The 18,015-nt window shown below is 60.8% G+C and overlaps 2 protein-coding genes across 4 annotated transcripts in view; both read left to right on the top strand.

Moving 5' to 3' along the window:
• Positions 1 to 7,531, top strand: part of ACSF3 (acyl-CoA synthetase family member 3) — a 56,161-nt gene extending 48,630 nt beyond the window's left edge. For 2 of the 3 annotated variants that reach the window (XM_027719765.2, XM_039382218.1), the window contains 3 exons: positions 4,481 to 4,615; positions 5,175 to 5,286; positions 7,230 to 7,531. In XM_027719765.2, the coding sequence (XP_027575566.2) occupies positions 4,481 to 4,615; positions 5,175 to 5,286; positions 7,230 to 7,347 (365 nt within the window). In that variant the 3' untranslated portion in view covers positions 7,348 to 7,531. Of the gene's footprint in view, positions 1 to 4,480; positions 4,616 to 5,174; positions 5,458 to 7,229 lie in introns of those variants that run through there. The other variant, XM_027719767.2, reaches the window with a different exon arrangement.
• Positions 7,532 to 12,328: 4,797 nt separating this feature from the next.
• On the top strand, positions 12,329 to 17,952 carry CDH15 (cadherin 15). Its single transcript, XM_039382243.1, has 14 exons — positions 12,329 to 12,394; positions 14,109 to 14,243; positions 14,380 to 14,535; positions 14,616 to 14,760; positions 14,839 to 14,999; positions 15,180 to 15,308; positions 15,425 to 15,610; positions 15,679 to 15,932; positions 16,017 to 16,159; positions 16,229 to 16,465; positions 16,540 to 16,779; positions 17,270 to 17,406; positions 17,488 to 17,643; positions 17,723 to 17,952. The coding sequence occupies exons 1-14, from the start codon at positions 12,344 to 12,346 to the stop codon at positions 17,918 to 17,920; spliced, it is 2,328 nt and encodes a 775-aa protein (XP_039238177.1). The 5' UTR covers positions 12,329 to 12,343; the 3' UTR covers positions 17,921 to 17,952.
• The last annotated feature ends 63 nt before the right edge of the window (positions 17,953 to 18,015 follow it).

Here is an 18,015-nt window from a genome sequence, read left to right on the forward strand (position 1 = left end):
TTTCTGCTGTGCAGTATTTGGTCTGTTGGAGTTATGACAGGAGTGGGGAGACATCCAGACATCCTGTGAGGTGTCCTGGGGGGATGGAGCTGTGAGTGTCCCAGCAGTCTGGTCCTTCAGAGGCCACATCCTGCAGCTGGATGAGGTTTGATAACATACAAAGCCAAGCTTTCCTCTCTGACTCCACATTTGTACCTGGTGCTGTTTCCAATGCCCCCAGTGTGCTTCCAATGCCTCCTCTGTTCTTACAACACAATGTTCATGCACGCCCTGGTTCTATCTTCATTTTTTAAGTGATGGCTGGTGCTGGTCTGAGCCCAGACTGTCCTCACCATGCTCCCAGTGCCTGAGTGAGACCCAGCAAAAGGCTGTGCCTGAGGTTGGACCCAAATCCGTGGCACTGGCATCTCTTTCCTGCTGCTTTTCCCTGCCGCTGATGCGCACACGAGCTGCTGTGCTGAGTGTTCCTGGTGCTGGGTCTGCCCAGCAACACAGCCGGGAAGATCCTGAGGGAATCTGTCACATTGCAGCTGCAAACAGCCAAATCCACTGGGATTGATGCTCCTGGGCCAGGCTGTGCTCAAGGTGTTGGACTACGTGGCTTTGGTTTGCAAACCTTGGAGCGCGGATCCTCAGGTGTCCACACTGTCCTGCCTCCCATCTGCTGGGGTGGAGCTGCCTGGGAAACACCTGCCATGTCCCTTCTGGGAGCTCCAAACACAAAGGAATAGGTGTATAAACAATGTGGGATGGGGAAACACCTCCCAGAAGCCAGGAAAGGCTGTGTGACAGTTTGCAGATCAGCGCGGCGCCGCGTTGCTCCCGGGTCAGCTCCGTGCGCCAGATCTCGGCTCGCACATCGCTGCCACTCTGTCACTGCCACAAAGCTGGTGACACGTGTTACCAAACAGTCTTCCAGGTTTTTGAGTAACATCTGTCCCTGGGGAGCAGGGACAGCGTGCCTGGGATGGGCTCCTCCTGGGGTGCCAACCTCTCCTCAGCAGCCATGTGTAGGGCTGAGGTCTTGGATTAATGTACCAGACCCATGTGCCAGACCCATGTCAAGGGCAACACTACCCCTGTTCATTTAGTTTTTCTAGCAGATCCTAAGACATTCCCAGATCTCCATCTAGAGCAGGTTGAAGTCACTGTTCCTCATGGTTTACATGAAAAGTCTTTTTTTTAATGCATATTTCAGTTATCTCAGAGCTCTCTGGAGCCACTCAGCATTTCAGTTCTCCAGCCAAAGTGTTCTTTTGGTTAATAAATGGTTCAAATATTTGCTCAGGACACCTTTGATGTGAGAATTGTGCCATGTTTGCCAGGAACAAGCTGCCCCATGGGCGAGGGTGTTGGCACAGGAGCTCTAGGGAGGGTTTGATCCTGTAGTTCAGCTCAAGGAGCAAAGAGGCTCTTGTTTCCTCTGTCCTGTGAAGCAGCTCTGGCAGTGTGTTGGTCACTGGTAGCTCTCTCCACTCTCTGAAGGAGGTGCTCAAAATACAGCCCATCATGGCAGAGTCACAAGGGCCCTTTTGTCCTTGGAAGGAGGATTTTGCAATTTGAAGAACCTCATTGCAGAAATCTTTGCGGTTTGACTTGGGAAATGTTGGTCTCCATTGCACGTCTCCTTCTGCATCTCCCTGTGTGGGTGGTGAGGCCCTGGCACAGGCTGCCCAGAGAAGCTGTGGCTGCCCCATCCCTGGAAGTGTCCAAGGCCAGGTTGGACAGGGCTTGGAGCAACCTGGGCTAGTGGGAGGTGTCCCTACCCATGGCAGGGGGTGGGACGAGATGAGCTTACGGTCCCTTCCCACCCAAACCATTCCATGATTCTATGATTTTGTGTATATAAATATATATATAATTGCCTGAAACTCCAGCAAAGGGCAGCCTGTTCAATATGCAGCTCAGCAGAGCCTTTAACATTTCACAGAACAGATGCCCACTGAGCATCTTGAAACAGATCCAAAGGTAGCAGTGACGGCTGCTGTCAGGGAAACAATAATCCCACGGCCTTGATGCAGCTCCGACATGGAGCCACTTGCCACGGAGTTCTGCTGCCGGCGGCTTTGTGGGATGAAAGGAGCCAGTTGGAAGTGGCCCAGGCAGGCAGAGGTGGGGTGTCAGACACCATCATCTTCTCATCAGCCAAAATTTCCTTCCCTGCACAGCTGGCTGCAAGGAGGGAAGTGCTGGTTGTGGCTCCAAGCAGCAGGAGGAATCTGAGCACGGGCATGGTGTCCTGACCCTGCTCTTGTGTGCTGTGGTGATCCCTGTACTGGAGGGCGGAGGAGGGAAAGGCTGAGGATGGAGAGGGAGTGAGGCATTACTGGAGTCCAGCATCCCCCAGCTGATGCCCGACATCAGTCTTGCTGAAACCAGAGCAGGACTGGGAGCTCCAGAGACAGGATGGGCAGGAGCAGGATCCACACAGGTGCAGACCCCACTGTTGGGTGAACTCTGTCCATTGCATCCCTCCTGTCCCTGTGCCAGTGCACCGGATACTCCCTGGAGACACCCGGAAGCCGGCTGGATAGACAGGAATGTGGTTGGGAAAGTGGTGCTATCTTATGGGCAGAGAGCTCCATTCCCTGCTCAGAATCCCCCCGTCACCTCTGTTGACCATGCTGGGCAAGGGCACCATGGTCTGCATCCTGTAGGATGCAACAGCCTGATGGAGCAGGAAAAGCTGGAGCAGATGGGATGGATGGAGCACAACACCAGCCACAGGGCTGCTTGCAGAGGCTGGGTGGGCTTGTGGGGCACAGGAGCTCACATCAGGACCCCCCAAAATACGGACACAGCTTCTGCTGTGGGCCCTTGGGGCAGTGCCAGGTTTGGAAGTGACTCTCAGACTGTTTACCTGCAGCATGTGGGGAAGAGCCTTTAAGAAAAGTCAGCAGTGTTTTAACAGGTCTCCTCAGCCTGGGAATTTCCCGCTGGCCTGGGAAGCAGAGAATGCTGGATGTGCCACTGCACAGGCTGCCTGATGTGCTGGGCTGGGAGCAGATGGTGCAGGGCAGAGGGTAATGTGGCTGTCCTCATGGATGGCGGTCCCCTGGAGCGTGCTCCGGCCTGTCAGCGCGAGAAGTGACAGCCAGGCCCTGGCACTGGGCTCGCAGGAGAGAGGAGGCGGAAAGGAAGAGACAGGGGAATTACAGAGCTCGTCCCAGAAGCTCACAATAGTTACAATAATAATGTGGCTCATTCCCCCACCACGATGTGCTGCCAACAAGATGGAGGGATCTGTGTGGGGAGCACAGGGGATGGAAGGGGAGAAGCGAGGATTCTTCCTCCTCTCCCTTGTTGTATGGAGACCATCAGGAAGAGGAGAGGTTAGGGAGCACACCTCCTCCAAAAAGGACGTTTTGCATTTGGCAGTAACATTTTTATGCGTGGGACATGGCTCCATGGGCAAGTGTGAACAGATCCTGCCTGTGCTCCTCCTGGGGAAATGGGGTGGCTGAACAGGAGTGGGACAGACACAAGGTCCCAGTGACAGGCTCTGCCCTGGCAGTTTGTTTTGCAAACAGGCTCCAGAGAGACCAGTGTGGCTGACACCTCCCCACAGGCTCAAGGACACACAGGGATAAGAATTCCATCCTTTCTCAGTGTAAGGAGAATTAAGAGAAGCAAGTCATCCAGGCAGGCACAGAGCCCTGTGGCTTTCACATCAGGACACCCTGGAGCAGAGAAAACTTCCCCCATCCAGGTCTGTCTCAGGGACTCAACCATGTCCCTGTCCCAGGGGTCATTCACCCCATCAGAGCAGAGAAAATGCAAATGGGGCCATTTTCCTGTACTTAGATCCCGAAGAGCAACATGGGAACCGCGTGTCACTGATCCAGGGCAGAATTCCTTCTCCTCTCCCCATCTTTTCTGTGTGAATAAGCAGCTCCTGATCTCCTGGCTGAAAGCTCGCAGCTCTTTGCTCTCCCAGTGCCACCATTTAATTAATGTTCCCTCTCCCATACTCTGTCAGTCACACACCACAGCAGTCTGGGTGCAGGAGGCAGTTCATCCCAGCAGCCACGAGTTCCTTCCCGCTGTGAGAGTCCCAGTTTCAAACTCTCCCTCAACTTCAAAATATTCCAGACAGCTTTCATCATCCACACAGTGCCAAGGGGCAGGCAAATACAGGAACAATTAATCATTCCCTGGCTCAGCTGAGCTGCTCAGCATTTTGGCATGTGCCAGATGAGCAGGGACACAGCTCTTTTGGGGAGCAGCCTGGATTTCAGGTCTGATCCTGATGCTTCATTGCTCTGACACTGTAAATCTCTGGGCATTTGCTGCCTTTGCAGCATCATGTGTAAACTCTGGAGCGTGCCAGAGGTGAGCTGGGAATAAGGTTTGGAAAACTGCACCACTGCTGGCACATTTTATGGTATCTAGGCTGGGAATGCTGCAAAGTGGCATTCTGAGGGGCTGGACAAAAGGAGTCAGAGGGAAGGAGTGGAGCAAGGAGAGGTTTTCTTTCCAGGAGACACAGCAGTGTACAAGGACGGCGTGTACTGGATCAGGGGCCGCACCTCAGTGGACATCATCAAAAACGGAGGGTTCAAAATCAGCGCCCTGGAGGTGGAGCGTCACCTGCTCGCGCACCCCCACATCACAGGTACTGCTCTGCCCTATCCCTGTGCCGTGCTGGGAAGGATGGAGCGTGGGAACACAGCCCTGGATCAGTGGGTGCATGAAGCTCCCAAGGGCTCCTGCCTGGAGCTCACTCACAGCCCTCCCACAGGAAAGGCTGGTCTGAGCAAAGTGTCTAAATCCCACTGTTACTTCTCTCCCGGGGCCAAAGCCTGTGGCCATGTGCTGAGTCAGCAGCAGCTCCCATCTGATTTTGGAAATGAGACTATAATTAGATCTGTCCTGCCCTCATGCGTGACCCTGTACAAGGGGACAGAAGGCACCCCCAGCTCCACACCACTCTGTACATCATCTTCCTCCCTGTTGACTCTAAATTGATCAAGCCATGGGGCTTCCTGCCTTTTCTGTGGTAAAAAGCTCTGTTCTTGTGTCAGCACAAAGGTCCATGGTGTTTTCCTGTGCTGACATCCCGTGGCATTTTCCTCCCCACACACCGCTGCTGCTGACACCTGAACCCCCCTTCTACCCACCTGGACCCCAGAAGCTGCTCAGGTTTCTCACTCCAGCTCCTGCTCTCCCTGCAGACGTGGCTGTGATCGGGCCCCCGGACATGGTGTGGGGGCAGCGGGTCAGTGCTGTCGTGCAGCTGCGCAAGGGTGAGATGCTCTCAGTGAAGGACCTGAAGGACTGGGCCAGGTAAGATGCCACAGGGAGATGAACAGTGGGGGACACAGGGAAAGCAGGGGCAGAGCTAGCAGTATCCTCATCAGGGACGTGTCGCAGAATCACCCACCCTCTTTGGGTGGGAAGAGACCTTAAAGCCTATCCAGTTCCACCCCCTGCCATGGGCAGGGACACCTTCCACTAGACCAGGTTTCTCCAACCTGGCCTTGGACACTTCCAGGGATGGGGCAGCCACAGCGTCTCTGGGCAACCTGTGCCAGGGCCTCACCACCCTGACAGGGAAAATTCCTTCCCAATATCCCATCTAACCGTCTGTCAGTGGGAAGCCATTCCTCCTCATCCTGTTACTCCAGGCCCTCGTAAATAGTCTTTCTCCAACTCTTGGCTCACTTCAGGTGCTGGAAGGCCACAATTAGGTCACCCTGAAGCCTCCTCTTTTCCAGGCTGAACAATCCCAACCCTCTCAGCCTTTCCTCTTACAAGAGGTGCTCACCATGCTGCGTAGTGCCTGCTCATCCCTTGTCCTTCTGGCAGTGACATTGGTGACCCCAGCAGATCCCTTCATCCCCCACCTGTGGCCTTGCGGATCCCCCAGATGTTGCTCTGGGTGTCACTGGTGCAGGGCAGGGGGCTGCACTCAGCCCCCCATGTACTTCCCTGCCTGCCCCCCTCCCAGAGTGTTCCCTGCATGTCTCTTCCCATCACTGTTTCCAGCTCTGTGACAGAAATGTTGCTCTTCTGCCCTTGAAACCAGAGCCCCCCGAGGGTCCGGCCACGCGCCCGGGCTGTGCTCCCTGCCCAGCACTGGCTCCAGGCACCACTCCAGCCCTCTCCCGCCTCTCCCTCTCGCCCTGTCTATCCCCTTTATTTTTTATGTCACTTACATTCACTTGGCCCCTTTTCTTGCACTCCCTGGCAGGAGACACATGTCCCTCTTCAGAGTGATTCATTTTGCGGCTTTCACTCCGATGGCGCTTCCCGGCGACAGGCGCCATCCCGAGTTAGCGGATCCATATGGCCGGGTGCTGGTGGCAGCAGGGGGAGGAGGCCAGGCGAGGGCTGAAGGGCTCAGCAGACTTGGCATCTCGAATTAGAGTCAGTGCCAGGACACTGCTGGGGCCGGGCACAGCCCCAGGTTGGTGATACACGGGCAGCAGAAGGCAGGGGAGACCCCCCTCCGTGCTCTGCAAAGGGAATGATGCTCAGTGCACAAACCTCTCCCCGCAGCAGGAAGGCCCCCGTGGGCTGTGATCACTGACAAGTCACCTGCACACTCCTGGGGAGGCGACTCACCTGCAGTCTCAGTTCTCAGGGACTGGCACCAGGAACACGTGGGGTCCAGCATCCGCCACTCTGCTGCACATTGTCCCTGTCTCTAACAGGGAGGGTCACTGAGTCCACCTTACCATTTGAAGGGTCTCCATGCCCCCTCCTGAGGGGTGGGTGGGTGCTTTGGGATGTCCCATGGCAGGCTTGGCAGCACAGGCAGCTACTCCCAAAGGGCAGGGAGTGGGAAGCCAAGAGTGACCCTCATGGATGAGCTGGAGGTGTCAGGTGGAGCCAGGTGTCAGTAACAGGGTCCATCTCCAGTCCAAAACACAGCAAGTGGTGAGCTGGGTCCAGGTGCCACCAGAGAGCACAGGCAGGAGAAGAATAGGACCAGGGATGAGCTGTGGCGGGGGAACAGAGCTCTCCCAGTAGACAAGGGCAGAGAGAGGGCTGGAAAGAAGCCCTACATCCCCAGGCGATCCCCAAGGGATGAGCTGCTCCCTGCAGAGACAGGCTGGAAACAAACAGCATCTCTTAGAGGGACTGAGAGCTAAGTGGGCTCCTGGGGTATGGGTGGGGGTCCCAGGTGGGGCTGATCAGGGCGCTGAGGGCTGTAGGTGCTCCCAGGACAGCTCAGCCTGTGCTGGTCCCAGGTGGCTAGAATGGACTGAACACCTGTGTTCCAGGGAGACCATGGCTCCATACACCATCCCAACGGAGCTGATCGTGGTGGAGGAGATCCCGCGAAACCAGATGGGGAAAGTGAACAAGAAGGAGCTTCTGCAGCGCTTCTACTCAGCCTGATTCCTGGCCCCGGGGCCAGGGCTGGGACCCCAGGCGTTCTTGGCCCTGATCCACAACCATTTTACCTCCAAAGAGGTGCTGCAGCGATCAGCAGTAGCAGATCTGGGCTCGCCCCAGCCTGGTCCATGAATAATATCCAATAAAAGTAGGATTTATTTATCCCACCTGGCCAAGCTGAGCCAGAGCTGCAGAGTTAGGGTTTCCTTGTATGAGAGCCCTTTGCAGGAATCACAGAATCATGGAATGGTTTAAATTGAAAGGGACCTTAAGCTCATCTCATTCCACCCCCTGCCACGGGCAGGGGCACCTTCCACTGGACCAGGTTGCTCCAAGCCCTGTCCAACCTGGTCTTGGACAATTCCAGGGATGGGGCAGCCACAGCTTCTCTGGGCAACCTGTGCCAGGGCCTCACCAGCCTTACAGGGAAGGATTTCCCAGCAAAAATGAAGAATAAATACAAATTCACTTATAAATACTGACTGTGCTGTCCAACCCAATACGTCTACCCCCACGTTCTCCTATTGCACTTGATGGGTGTAACCCATCCCACAATGGAGCAGGAAAGGGGGAAGGGGCAGGGATGGCTGCCAGGGGCTTGCAGGGACATCAATGTGATGAAAGAGCCATGAAACAATAAATAATGTGCAGAGACCCCAGGGAGATGGGGAGGAACAGCATGACCAGGCTTGGGTTTTGGGCTGTGGCCACAGTGGGGCAAGGGGTGAATGCCCTGGTGGGCTGGGGTGGGGGCAGAGCCAAGAGGGATGTCACAGGCACCCTGGAGCAGATGCAGCATGAATTAAGTTGTGTGTGTGTGTGTGTGTGTGTGTGTGTGTGTGTGTGTGACACCAGTGCCCACATCTGAAGGTCATCGATTACGTGGAGGACAGGGCACTACTGATAAACCCCACCTTTATACCTGGAATTTTGTCCCTGTTTGACTTCACATGGGAGCTGTCAGCCCTGAGGGATCAGTAATGCCAGTGGGGGTTGGCAGCCATGCCCTGCAGGTCCCCAGCCAGCGGATCCATCCCACTGCACTGGGGAGGCAGCGGGATGCTGGTCCAATCCTGTCCAGTGCTGAGGGGCTGACAGGGAGCACCAGCTTTCCCCAGCAGCTGGTGGGGCACTGGAAGCAACAGAAAGGGCAAGAGGAACAGAGAGCACAAGTAATTACAGGGATACTTTTGCTAGGGTCAGTGGAGCCCCAAAAACCTGGCAGAACACAGAGGGGACAGCTGGCAGGCACTGGGCATAGGGAGCAGGGATGGGACAGGGACATGACAGCAGATGGGAAAAGGGGAAGGGGATATGGACAGGAACAGGCTTCCTCCTCTGCAGCCCCTCCATCCCACCCTGCACCACCTGCACAGTGGTCCAGTCATGCGCCTGCTCCATCCATCCCAGCACCCAGCCCACAGGAGCATCTGCCAGGGCCTGACTTTTGGTATTTCAGGCTCAGAAGGAATTGCGATGAGAACACTGGGGACACCCAGAGCTCACCAGCCACCCCTCCCTGTCCCACACCACGGGCTCAGCGCTCCGGCACACGGACGCACGTGTGGAGCCGAGCACAGGCAGCTCGTCCCAGCCTGCGGGAGTGACCGAGCAGATCCTTTGTTAAAACATCAACGATGCAGTAAATTTTTTAACTTACCAAATAGATCAATATCAAATTATCATGTCTTGCATTCATAACTCTTAAGCAAGCAACAATGGAGAAAGACAAGGTCACTGGAGAATAAATAGCAGCAAAAGCTCTTAATGATCTATCATTCTCGACAACCCCGGGCACCCCGCACCAGCCCCATGACAAGATCATTAATAAAACTCTGCAGGAACGCTATCGATTGCTTTGATGGATGATCACAGGTAGCAAATACTGTAAAACACCTGGTTGTCACACACAGAATGAGTAGTTTGACTCACACCTCAGTGTGGGGACTCAGCTGTGGCTCTGCTGGGTTTGCTCCTCAGTGGTTTCCACGGGGAGGGTGGTCAGTGGTGACTGCCCAGTTTGAGGCTGCCATCCATGCTGGACCCCCATGCTCCCACCTCCACTCCCCCACTGCTTTTCATGCCTATAGATGAGACCTGGTAATTAAAAGCCTCATTAAAGCACCTGGTTATGGTGCCCTGGAACCCAGGTTGGGAGCTGAGCCAGATGGAGGTGGGGTGGGGTAACCTGGTGCCACTGGATGAACATGGAGACCTCCAGGAACACCGACACAGCAAGGACCCCAGGGATGAGAGTCTCCAAGGCCGTGGGCTCTGCTCCCCCCATGCTGTCTCCATCAGGGATGCAGGAGGGGCTGTGTCCCCCACTCTGCTCCAGGCGTTTTGCTTGAGAGCCACGTCGGCATTGACAGTCGGATCATATGTACACAACCATTCAATTACCCCGTAATGGCTACAGGCGATTAAGCCATCAATCTCCTTCATTAAAGCCTGCAAGGCCCGGCCCAGCATCGCCCAATAAAACCATTAAAACAACAACAACAACCCAAAGCAGCAGCTTTAATGCATGGGCTGTAATGCTGGTCCTGTCGACAGCACTGGGAGTGTCCCTGACATGGGGACACCTGGGGACCCGCTCGCCCCAGTGGGTATTGCCCTGCTGGGGTGTCCCAGGGAGCTGGAGGCTGCCCACCCCTCTGTGCCCCCCCTGCTCTGCACACCAGGACCTGCTCTCATGCTTTATAGCTGACATTACCTTTTATTGCCATATAAAATCGAAGCTCTGGTGGCTTCATGGGGCTATGTCAGCGTGTGGCACCCCCAGCTGCTCCCTCTGCCCTCGCTGGGCACTGCCCTGACTCCCAGTCCCTGTGCTGGGGTCACGACTTGTCCTACTGCACCCCACATGAGAGACATGACTGGTCCTACACTGGGGTCATGAGTGGTCCCATTGCACCCCACTTCAGGGACATCCATGGTCCCAACACACACAGTGGGGGCAGAACTGGTCCGAGCACCCAAAGCAGTTGCACTGTTCTGGGCAGGTCAGAGTGTGTCAGCTGGAAGGGGGGAGTGGGACCCTCCAAAAGAGGATGACTCAGCACAGCAAGGAAGGTGATGGTTCTGGGCTGGTCCTACTTGAACTCAGCATCTGGGGGACCCCAGACCTCTGACCTCCAGTGGAACCCCCGGTTTTTGGGGGGAGAGGAGCAAGGGGTGTTGGTGCAGGGCCAGTGGTGAGGGGGGCTGCAGCACCCGCTGTCGTGCTGCAACCGGGGACACGCCACGGGCAGCCCTGTCCCCACGAGCGGGTCTGGCGCCTTGTCAAAGCCTGTCACATCTGCCACCCCCGCACCCCCGCGCCGCGGTGCCGGTGGCAGGGAACATCTGCTCGGCCGCCCCGCTGCCACGGCGCGTTAGGGTCAGGGGCAGCCGCCAGGACCCCCGGCCAGCGCCGCCGGGGTGGTTCCTCGCCGTGACACTGATGCGGGGTGACAGGACAGCGGGGCGGACGGATGGGATCGGACAGACGGACGGGCAAGTGAGCGCCGCTGCCCACGCCACGGTCCAGCCAAGCCGCGGGTCACCGGTGCCCGACGTTCACCCGCTCGTGACAGGTCGCCGGGGACACCGACAGCCCTGCCACCACCGCTCAGCTCCTGGGTACGGACAGGACACATCCTACATCCCTCCTCCTGTGTCTCTTTTCCCACGCCTTGTTCCCGATCCCCGTGTAGGTGCCCACCACAAGGCACCTGTTCCCATGGACGGGACGGTGCTAGCCGGGGGCATGGGCAACTGCCAGGCAGGTATGCGGTGATGCCACCAGTGTCACCGACACACCGCACGCTCCCCTGCCAGATCCAGGGCTCGGTTCCCTTGGAGGGCAAGAGTCCCTCGACCCCTTCGCCTTGCTCGGGGGGTCGCGGTTCTCCATCCCTGCTTCACCGGGACCCCGCGCCGGCGAGCGGGGGGTGGTCCTCGGTGCGGTACCTCGGGCGCGGGGACCGCCGATGTCGGGGCTGGTGGCCGGGACGATGCTGCCACCTGGTGCCACGGCATCGCGACAACACGGGGACCGGCCCGGGGGGTCGAGAGAAACACTGGGACCGGCCCCGGAGTCACAGGCGGCACCGGGACCAGCTTTGCGGGGTCGAAGGCGGCACCGTGACCAACCTTGGGGGTCGAAGAAAGCACCAGGACCGGTCCCGATGGTCGCAGTCAGCGTCGGGACCGGGGGTCGGGGGACAGCTCTGGAACCGACAAAGGGGGCCGAGAGTCTTGCCAGGACTCCCGGAGCAGCCCCCGGCCTCTCCGCCTGGTGGGAATCGGTCGGGATCAGGAGACCGTGGGACGCTGCTGTCCCTCTCCCGACCCCGCACCAGGACCGGCCCCGACGCCAACGCAGACGGCACCGGCACCGTGAACGGCCGGGGAGAGGCGGGCGGGCTCCCCCTGACGGGGGGAGCGGCGGAGCGCGGCGGGAAGAATCGCTACCGGTCACTGTTCGCGTCCGTGTCCCTCTTCTTGTTCCTGTCCAAGTTCCTGTCCCGTTACGGTTCCTGTCCCACTACCGGTGCCGGTCCCTATCCGTGTCCCTATCTCGGTGTCTGTCCCTGTCCCCCTGCCCGTGTCGATGCCGGTCCCTGTCCCGGCGCCGGAGCAGCCCGGGGGCAGCGGGCCCGGGTCTCCCCCTCCCGCCCTCCCCGTCGCGGCATCCCCGGAGCGCGCCCGGCGCCAGCTGCCGCGTTCCGCCCGCCCTCCCTGGGGCTGTGCACCCTCGGCCCCCCGACCCCCCGGGCCCCGCTCTCCAGGTCCGGACAGCGGGGAGCCCCCCTCTCCCCTCCTCGCCCCTCGCATCCCCCCGGCGGGCCCCTCGGCGGGCCGGGCAGGGCAGGGGGTGCGGGTTACGGGCCGGGGGCGGCGGGGCCAGCTGCCCGCGGGGGGGTCCGGTGCCCGCAGCACATGTGCTGTCACTCAGCCAGTCCCGCCGCTATTTTAGCTCGGGGCCGGCGGCCGGGCTGTGCCCCGCTCCGCCATGGGCCCCCCGCTCCTCCTCGCTTGCCTGCTCGCCCCACTCTGCGCTCGGGTAAGGGTTGTGGGGAGACCGGGAGGGTGGGGATGGGGTGCGATGGGGTGGGATGGGGACCCCCACTCTGTACCCCGGGAGGGATGGCCGGGATGGGGAGCCTGGACACGGAGCTGGGGAGTAGCCAGACCCCAAACCCTGTGAAGTCACGTCCCTGAGGGCAGCGGGGATGGGGCTGGGGGTGATGGGGGCTCGGAGCCCCTCTTGAGGCATTTCCCACCCTACAGATGGCCGTGGCAGGGGGGGGCCTGCGGCTCCGGCACGCTGCCTGCGCCTGTGAACCGGGATGGACTGAGAGCAGATCTGGGGAAGGGTTAGGCACTCAGATACATCCTGCTCCCCCTTTTCCCACCCCAACTGAGGTCCCAGAGCCCCCTCACACCCTCTTGCCCATGCACATCCCCCCAGAGCCCCTCACCGCGGTCTCAGGCCTGAGCCACATGGGGCCGTTGAGGTTCTGGCCCATCCCCTGCACTCGGTGCTCAGGGCAGGGGAAAGCAAGGGATCCTGCAGGGCAGCTCCCCACAGCAACAGAGCCCTCATCGCCCCCCCACCTCCCAATCCGTCCCCAGCTCCAGCGGCCCCCCGGGGAAGGGGGGGGAGTCTCTCCTGGGAGGGGTGGACTCAGAGAAACAGCTGGAGACCACAGTGCAGTGCCCATCATAGCCTCGGAAGGAGGCCGTTGTCCTGCCCATTCCATGGGGCTGACACGCGGCCGCCGGTCCCCCCAACCCCCATCCCCAGGGACCCCCAGCAGAACCATTCCCACGGCCCCGCTCCCCCTCCTCCCCCTCAGGGTGCACACGAAGTCTCTGGGGCTCCTGGGACACCCCAGCAGCCAGTGGTGCAGGCACAGCTGGATGCAGATGTGCGTGCGAGGCTGGTGCTGCCCAGATGTGCTCCGTTCCCGGGGAGGGGACAGTGCATGTCCCGTGGGATCAGGACGAGGGTGGCAAGAACTGGAGGGGGTTGGCTGCGTGCACAGGTCGCTGACTCCCTTCCCACCCCTACCTCCCAGCCCCACACCCCCCACAGCTCCAGACGCCCATGCCACGCCCCCAATTCCCCGACCCCGGTCCTGCACAGCCTCTAAACTGATCAGCTCCCTGACCCTACTGCAGCGCCCCCACAACTATCTCCATCCCTGTCTCCATCCCTAATCTCCCCCCTCACAGCTCCCAGCTTCACCCCAGCCCCCCAACTCCCTGTGCCCCCCCCAGCACCCCAGCTTTGTGCTCCAAACCCAGCAGCCTAAACTGATCCCTGACCTCTCTGCCCTCACTGCCACGTCCATGTGGTGACAGTGATATGGGGGGGCCACAGCAGGTGTTGCCAGCCTGGGGTACCCCCCTCGCCCCCTCTGCAGGGGTCCCATGGGATACAGCCCAACCAGGGTCGTTTGTGGGGCAGCCCTTCCTGGTGATCCCTGCAGGATACCCATCACCAGCACACCAGGATGTCAGGGGACCACCAATACAATGCTCCTGTGGGAGCTGGATGGCCCCTGTGCTCCCCCAGACCCAACCTCAACCCCATCAGGGGGGCTCAGCACCGTGTACCCCCACACCATGTACTCCATCACTGTGCACCCCAGCACCACACACTCAGCCCAAGTGCACCTCCCTGCCCACTGCCCTGGCATTCCACCCCACTCCAGAGGTTTCAGGGTCACCAGCAGCACCATGTCCCCCCCCAGGGTGCCGGCCCGGCCCAGCCAGATGCTGCAGCCCCGGGCACCCCCCAGGCCTGGCAGCAGCACGAGGGTCCACGGCGGGTGAAGAGGGCCTGGGTGATCCCCCCCATCAGCGTCTCAGAGAACCACAAGCGCATCCCCCACCTCCTGGTGCAGGTAGGTGAGAGCCCCCCACCCTCTCTTCCAGGTGTTGGGATGGGAGGCACCCTGGGCAGGGGGATTGCATGGGAGCAACCCCAGAGGGGAAAAGACCCCCAGTCTGGGACACCCAGCTATGATTTCCCTGCGGCAGATCAAGTCAGACAAGCAGCAGCCCGGGGGGGTGATCTACAGCATCAAGGGGCCAGGGGTGGACGAGGAGCCCCTGGGCATCTTCTCCATCGACAAGTTCAGCGGGAAGGTCTTCCTCAATGCCATGCTGGACCGGGAGGAGAACGACCGTTACCGGGTAAGGATGTTCCTGAGTGCCCATAGACCCTTCCCTGAGGTCCCCAGCTAGACCCCGACCACCCTGCTCTGTGCCCACAGCTGAGAGCCTTCGCACTGGACCTGGGTGGAGTGACACTGGAGGACCCCACTGACCTGGAGATCATCGTGGTGGACCAGAACGACAACCGGCCGCTCTTCCGGCAGGACGTGTTCACGGGGCACGTGGTGGAGGGGGCTGAGCCAGGTGGGTCCTGAGGGGGGACTGGGGGGGGCATGAGCCAGTCCCAAAACTGGCATCCACCAGGCACTCCTGCGGCTGCAGGGACCTGCGTGATGATGGTGGATGCCACCGATGCCGATGACCCCGACACGGACAATGCGGCACTGCGGTATTCCATCCTGGAGCAGGGCGCTGCCGGCATGTTCAGCATCAATGCCACCACCGGGGAGATCTGCACTGCACGGCCCGGCCTCGACCGTGAGGTAATGGGATGGGGAGCACCCGTGGGGGCATTGGGACTGGGGGCAACCAGGGCCCCCCAGCTGGTGAAACCATGAGCAGATCCAGGTGTGGGGATGTGGTGGGTGGGCAGCAGCTGTGGGACCTCTGTGCTCCTTGGGGGGCTGGAGGGGCTCAGCACTGGCCCCCTTCATTCCCTACAGACCATGGGAGTGTACAATCTGACGGTGCAGGCAGCTGACATGTCCGGGGATGGGCTTACCACCACTGCCATGGCCGTCATCTACCTGGAGGACATCAATGACAACCCTCCCGAGTTCACCAAGGAGGAGGTAGTGGCCGGGTGGGATATGGGAATCTGCCAGGGTCAGCAGGGAGGGAGCCATTTCCTCAAGGGGCTGCAGCATCCCAAAGGGACAGACCCCAGCCCCACGCTGCTGTCTCCCAGTTCTCCATGGAGGTGGAGGAGCAGGCAGCCGGTGTGGACGTGGGGAAGGTGTTTGTGCACGACAAGGACCTGGCGGGCTCTCGCAGCTGGCTGGCCAAATACACCATCCTGGAGGGTGACCCCGAGGGCGCCTTCGCCATCCGCACCGACCCCCACACCAACGACGGCGTGCTCTCCGTGGTCAAGGTGGGCACAGGACAGCCGGGGGGCACTGGGGGTCTCATGGCTCGGCTGACCCGTAGCCCCTCTCACAGTCACTGGACCACGAGGTGCGGGACCGCTTTGAGCTGACGGTGTCGGTGCAGAATGAGCAGCCGCTGGAGCCCACGGCCCCCGCCAGCCCCCGGGCTCTGGCCACGGTGCGGGTGCATGTGCGGGATGTCAATGAGGCGCCTGTCTTCCGTGAGAACCCACGGAGAATCAGCGTGCTGGAGGGGACCCCCCCGGGCACCCCCATCACCACCTACACTGCCAGCGACCCTGACACCCACCAGATCCAGACCCTTACGTGAGTCCTGCTCCCGTCCCGTGGCCTCCCACACCCACCGTCGGTGTTTCAGGGAGTGATGTCACACCCCCCCTGCACCCACAGCTACGCGCTGCTCTACGACCCTGCGGACTGGCTGCAGCTGGATCCCCACGCCGGCACTGTCCGCACCAAGCGGGAGCTGCTGCACCCCTCGGCCTTCCTGCAGGGCGGCTGGTACATCGCCCTGGTCCTGGCCCGAGATGACGGTGAGCAGCACCCCTGCCACGTTCCCCTGCTCCCGTTGCCCTCCCTGACACCTCTGCTCTTTCCCCCAGCCGAGCCCCCGCTCTCGGCCACCGGCACCCTCTCCATCGAGATCCTGGAGGTGAACGACCACGCACCGCAGCTGCAGCCGCCAGCAGGGGTGCTCTGCGGGCGGCCGGGACGCGGGGGGACCCTGCTCCTGGGGGCCACCGACGATGACCGGCCCCCCCATGGAGCCCCCTTCCACTTCCAGCTCAGCCCCCAGCAGCCTCAGCTCGCCCGCAACTGGAGCATCACCCGCTTCAATGGTGAGGGGCAGATGGGTTGGGGGTTGCTGCATAGGGGGATCCTGCTCACCCTCTACTACCCACTCCCCACGCAGTGACTCACGCGGTGCTGGCCGTGCTGGCGGAGCTGCCCGAGGGGCCCTACTCGCTCCCGCTGCTGCTCCGGGACTCGGGGACTCCCCCGCAGGAGCAGCAGCAGCTGCTGAACGTCTCGGTGTGTCACTGCGGCCGGGACGGCATCTGCCAGGACGGGGTCCTGGCTGCCGCCACCGCCGGGGCCGGCATCACCCTCGGGGCCCTCCTGATCATCCTCGGCAGCAGCATCCTCCTCCTTGGTGAGTGAGCCCTCACCCCTCCACCCTGCCCTCCCTGGCACCCCGGGCCAGATCTGCCATGCAATCCTGACCCTGGCCACCCACCCCGGACCCCACCAGCACATTCGGTCACCTCATCCCCCACCCATCACCTCATCCTGGTCCTGGCCACTCCATGCATATCCTGCCCATGTCCCCCATCACCCCATCCTGGCCCAAAACACCCCAAACTCTCCCTACCCACGTCCCCCATCACCCACCTTGGTCCTAATCACCCCATCCAGTCAGTACCCGTGACCCTCAACACCTCCCCCCAATTTTTGACCTTCACCAAACCCCCACTAAAACATTCTGCTCCTCCCCCATCCCACCTCATCACTGCCCCCAGGAATCCCTACCTGCATTCCCATCCCACCTCCCAGCCCCACCCAGCCAGCACCCCCACTGCCCCGTGCCCCTCCCTGTCCAGCCTGCCATGCCCACTCCCCGTGCCCACCCGCTGTGCCCGCAGTGCTGGCGGCTCTGGGGGCCGTGCGGGTGCGCGGGCGCCGCCGGGCCCTGCGCAAGGGGCTGCTGGAGCGCTCCCGGGATGACATGCGCGACAACATCCTCAACTACGACGAGCAGGGCGGGGGCGAGGAAGACCAGGTGAGCAGGACCCACGGCAGGGGAAGCCCCGGGGGGTCTCCATCCCAGCCCTGCCTCCCTGACCCCCTCCTGGCCCCGCAGGACGCCTATGACATCAACCAGCTCCGGCACCCCGAGCTCTTCTCAGCCCGGGCCAAGCCGTCAGTGCGCAGGGACGCCCCGCTCAGCTCTGGGACCCCCTTGGCCCCCCGCAAGCTGCCCAACAGCCCCTCTGACATTGAGGACTTCATCAATGAGGTGGGACGGGGCTCAGTGCTCCCCTTGCCCTCAGCCCCCCATCCCTGGCAGGGCTGACAATGTCCCCCTGTCCCCGCAGGGGCTGGAGGCGGCTGACAGTGACCCCAGCGTGCCCCCCTATGACACGGCCCTCATCTACGACTACGAGGGCTCGGGCTCTGTCGCCAGCCCCCTCAGCTCCATCGTCTCCAGCCTGACAGACGAGGACCAGGACTACGACTACCTGAGCGAGTGGGGGCCACGCTTTCGCCGCCTGGCCGACCTCTACGGGCACTAGCGGGGATGAGGGGCAGGAGGGGAGCACCCCTTGCCCACAGAGGGGCTGGGGCAGGGAAGGGACAGAGGGGGGCTCACATAGACAAGAGATGACCA

The sequence above is a fragment of the Pipra filicauda genome, unplaced genomic scaffold, assembly GCF_003945595.2.
Source record: "Pipra filicauda isolate LSUMZ 115617 unplaced genomic scaffold, ASM394559v2 scaffold261_size1826302_pilon, whole genome shotgun sequence".
Classification (NCBI taxonomy): Eukaryota; Metazoa; Chordata; class Aves; order Passeriformes; family Pipridae; genus Pipra; species Pipra filicauda.

Excerpts from the sequence above, each read along its gene's own strand:
- CDH15 (XM_039382243.1), top strand. The coding sequence starts at position 12,344 with ATGGGCCCCCCGCTCCTCCTCGCTTGCCTGCTCGCCCCACTCTGCGCT. Across the intron at positions 14,536-14,615 it reads AGGAGAACGACCGTTACCGG|CTGAGAGCCTTCGCACTGGA; the intron begins GTAAGGATGTTC and ends CTGTGCCCACAG. Across the intron at positions 16,780-17,269 it reads CAGCAGCATCCTCCTCCTTG|TGCTGGCGGCTCTGGGGGCC; the intron begins GTGAGTGAGCCC and ends CTGTGCCCGCAG.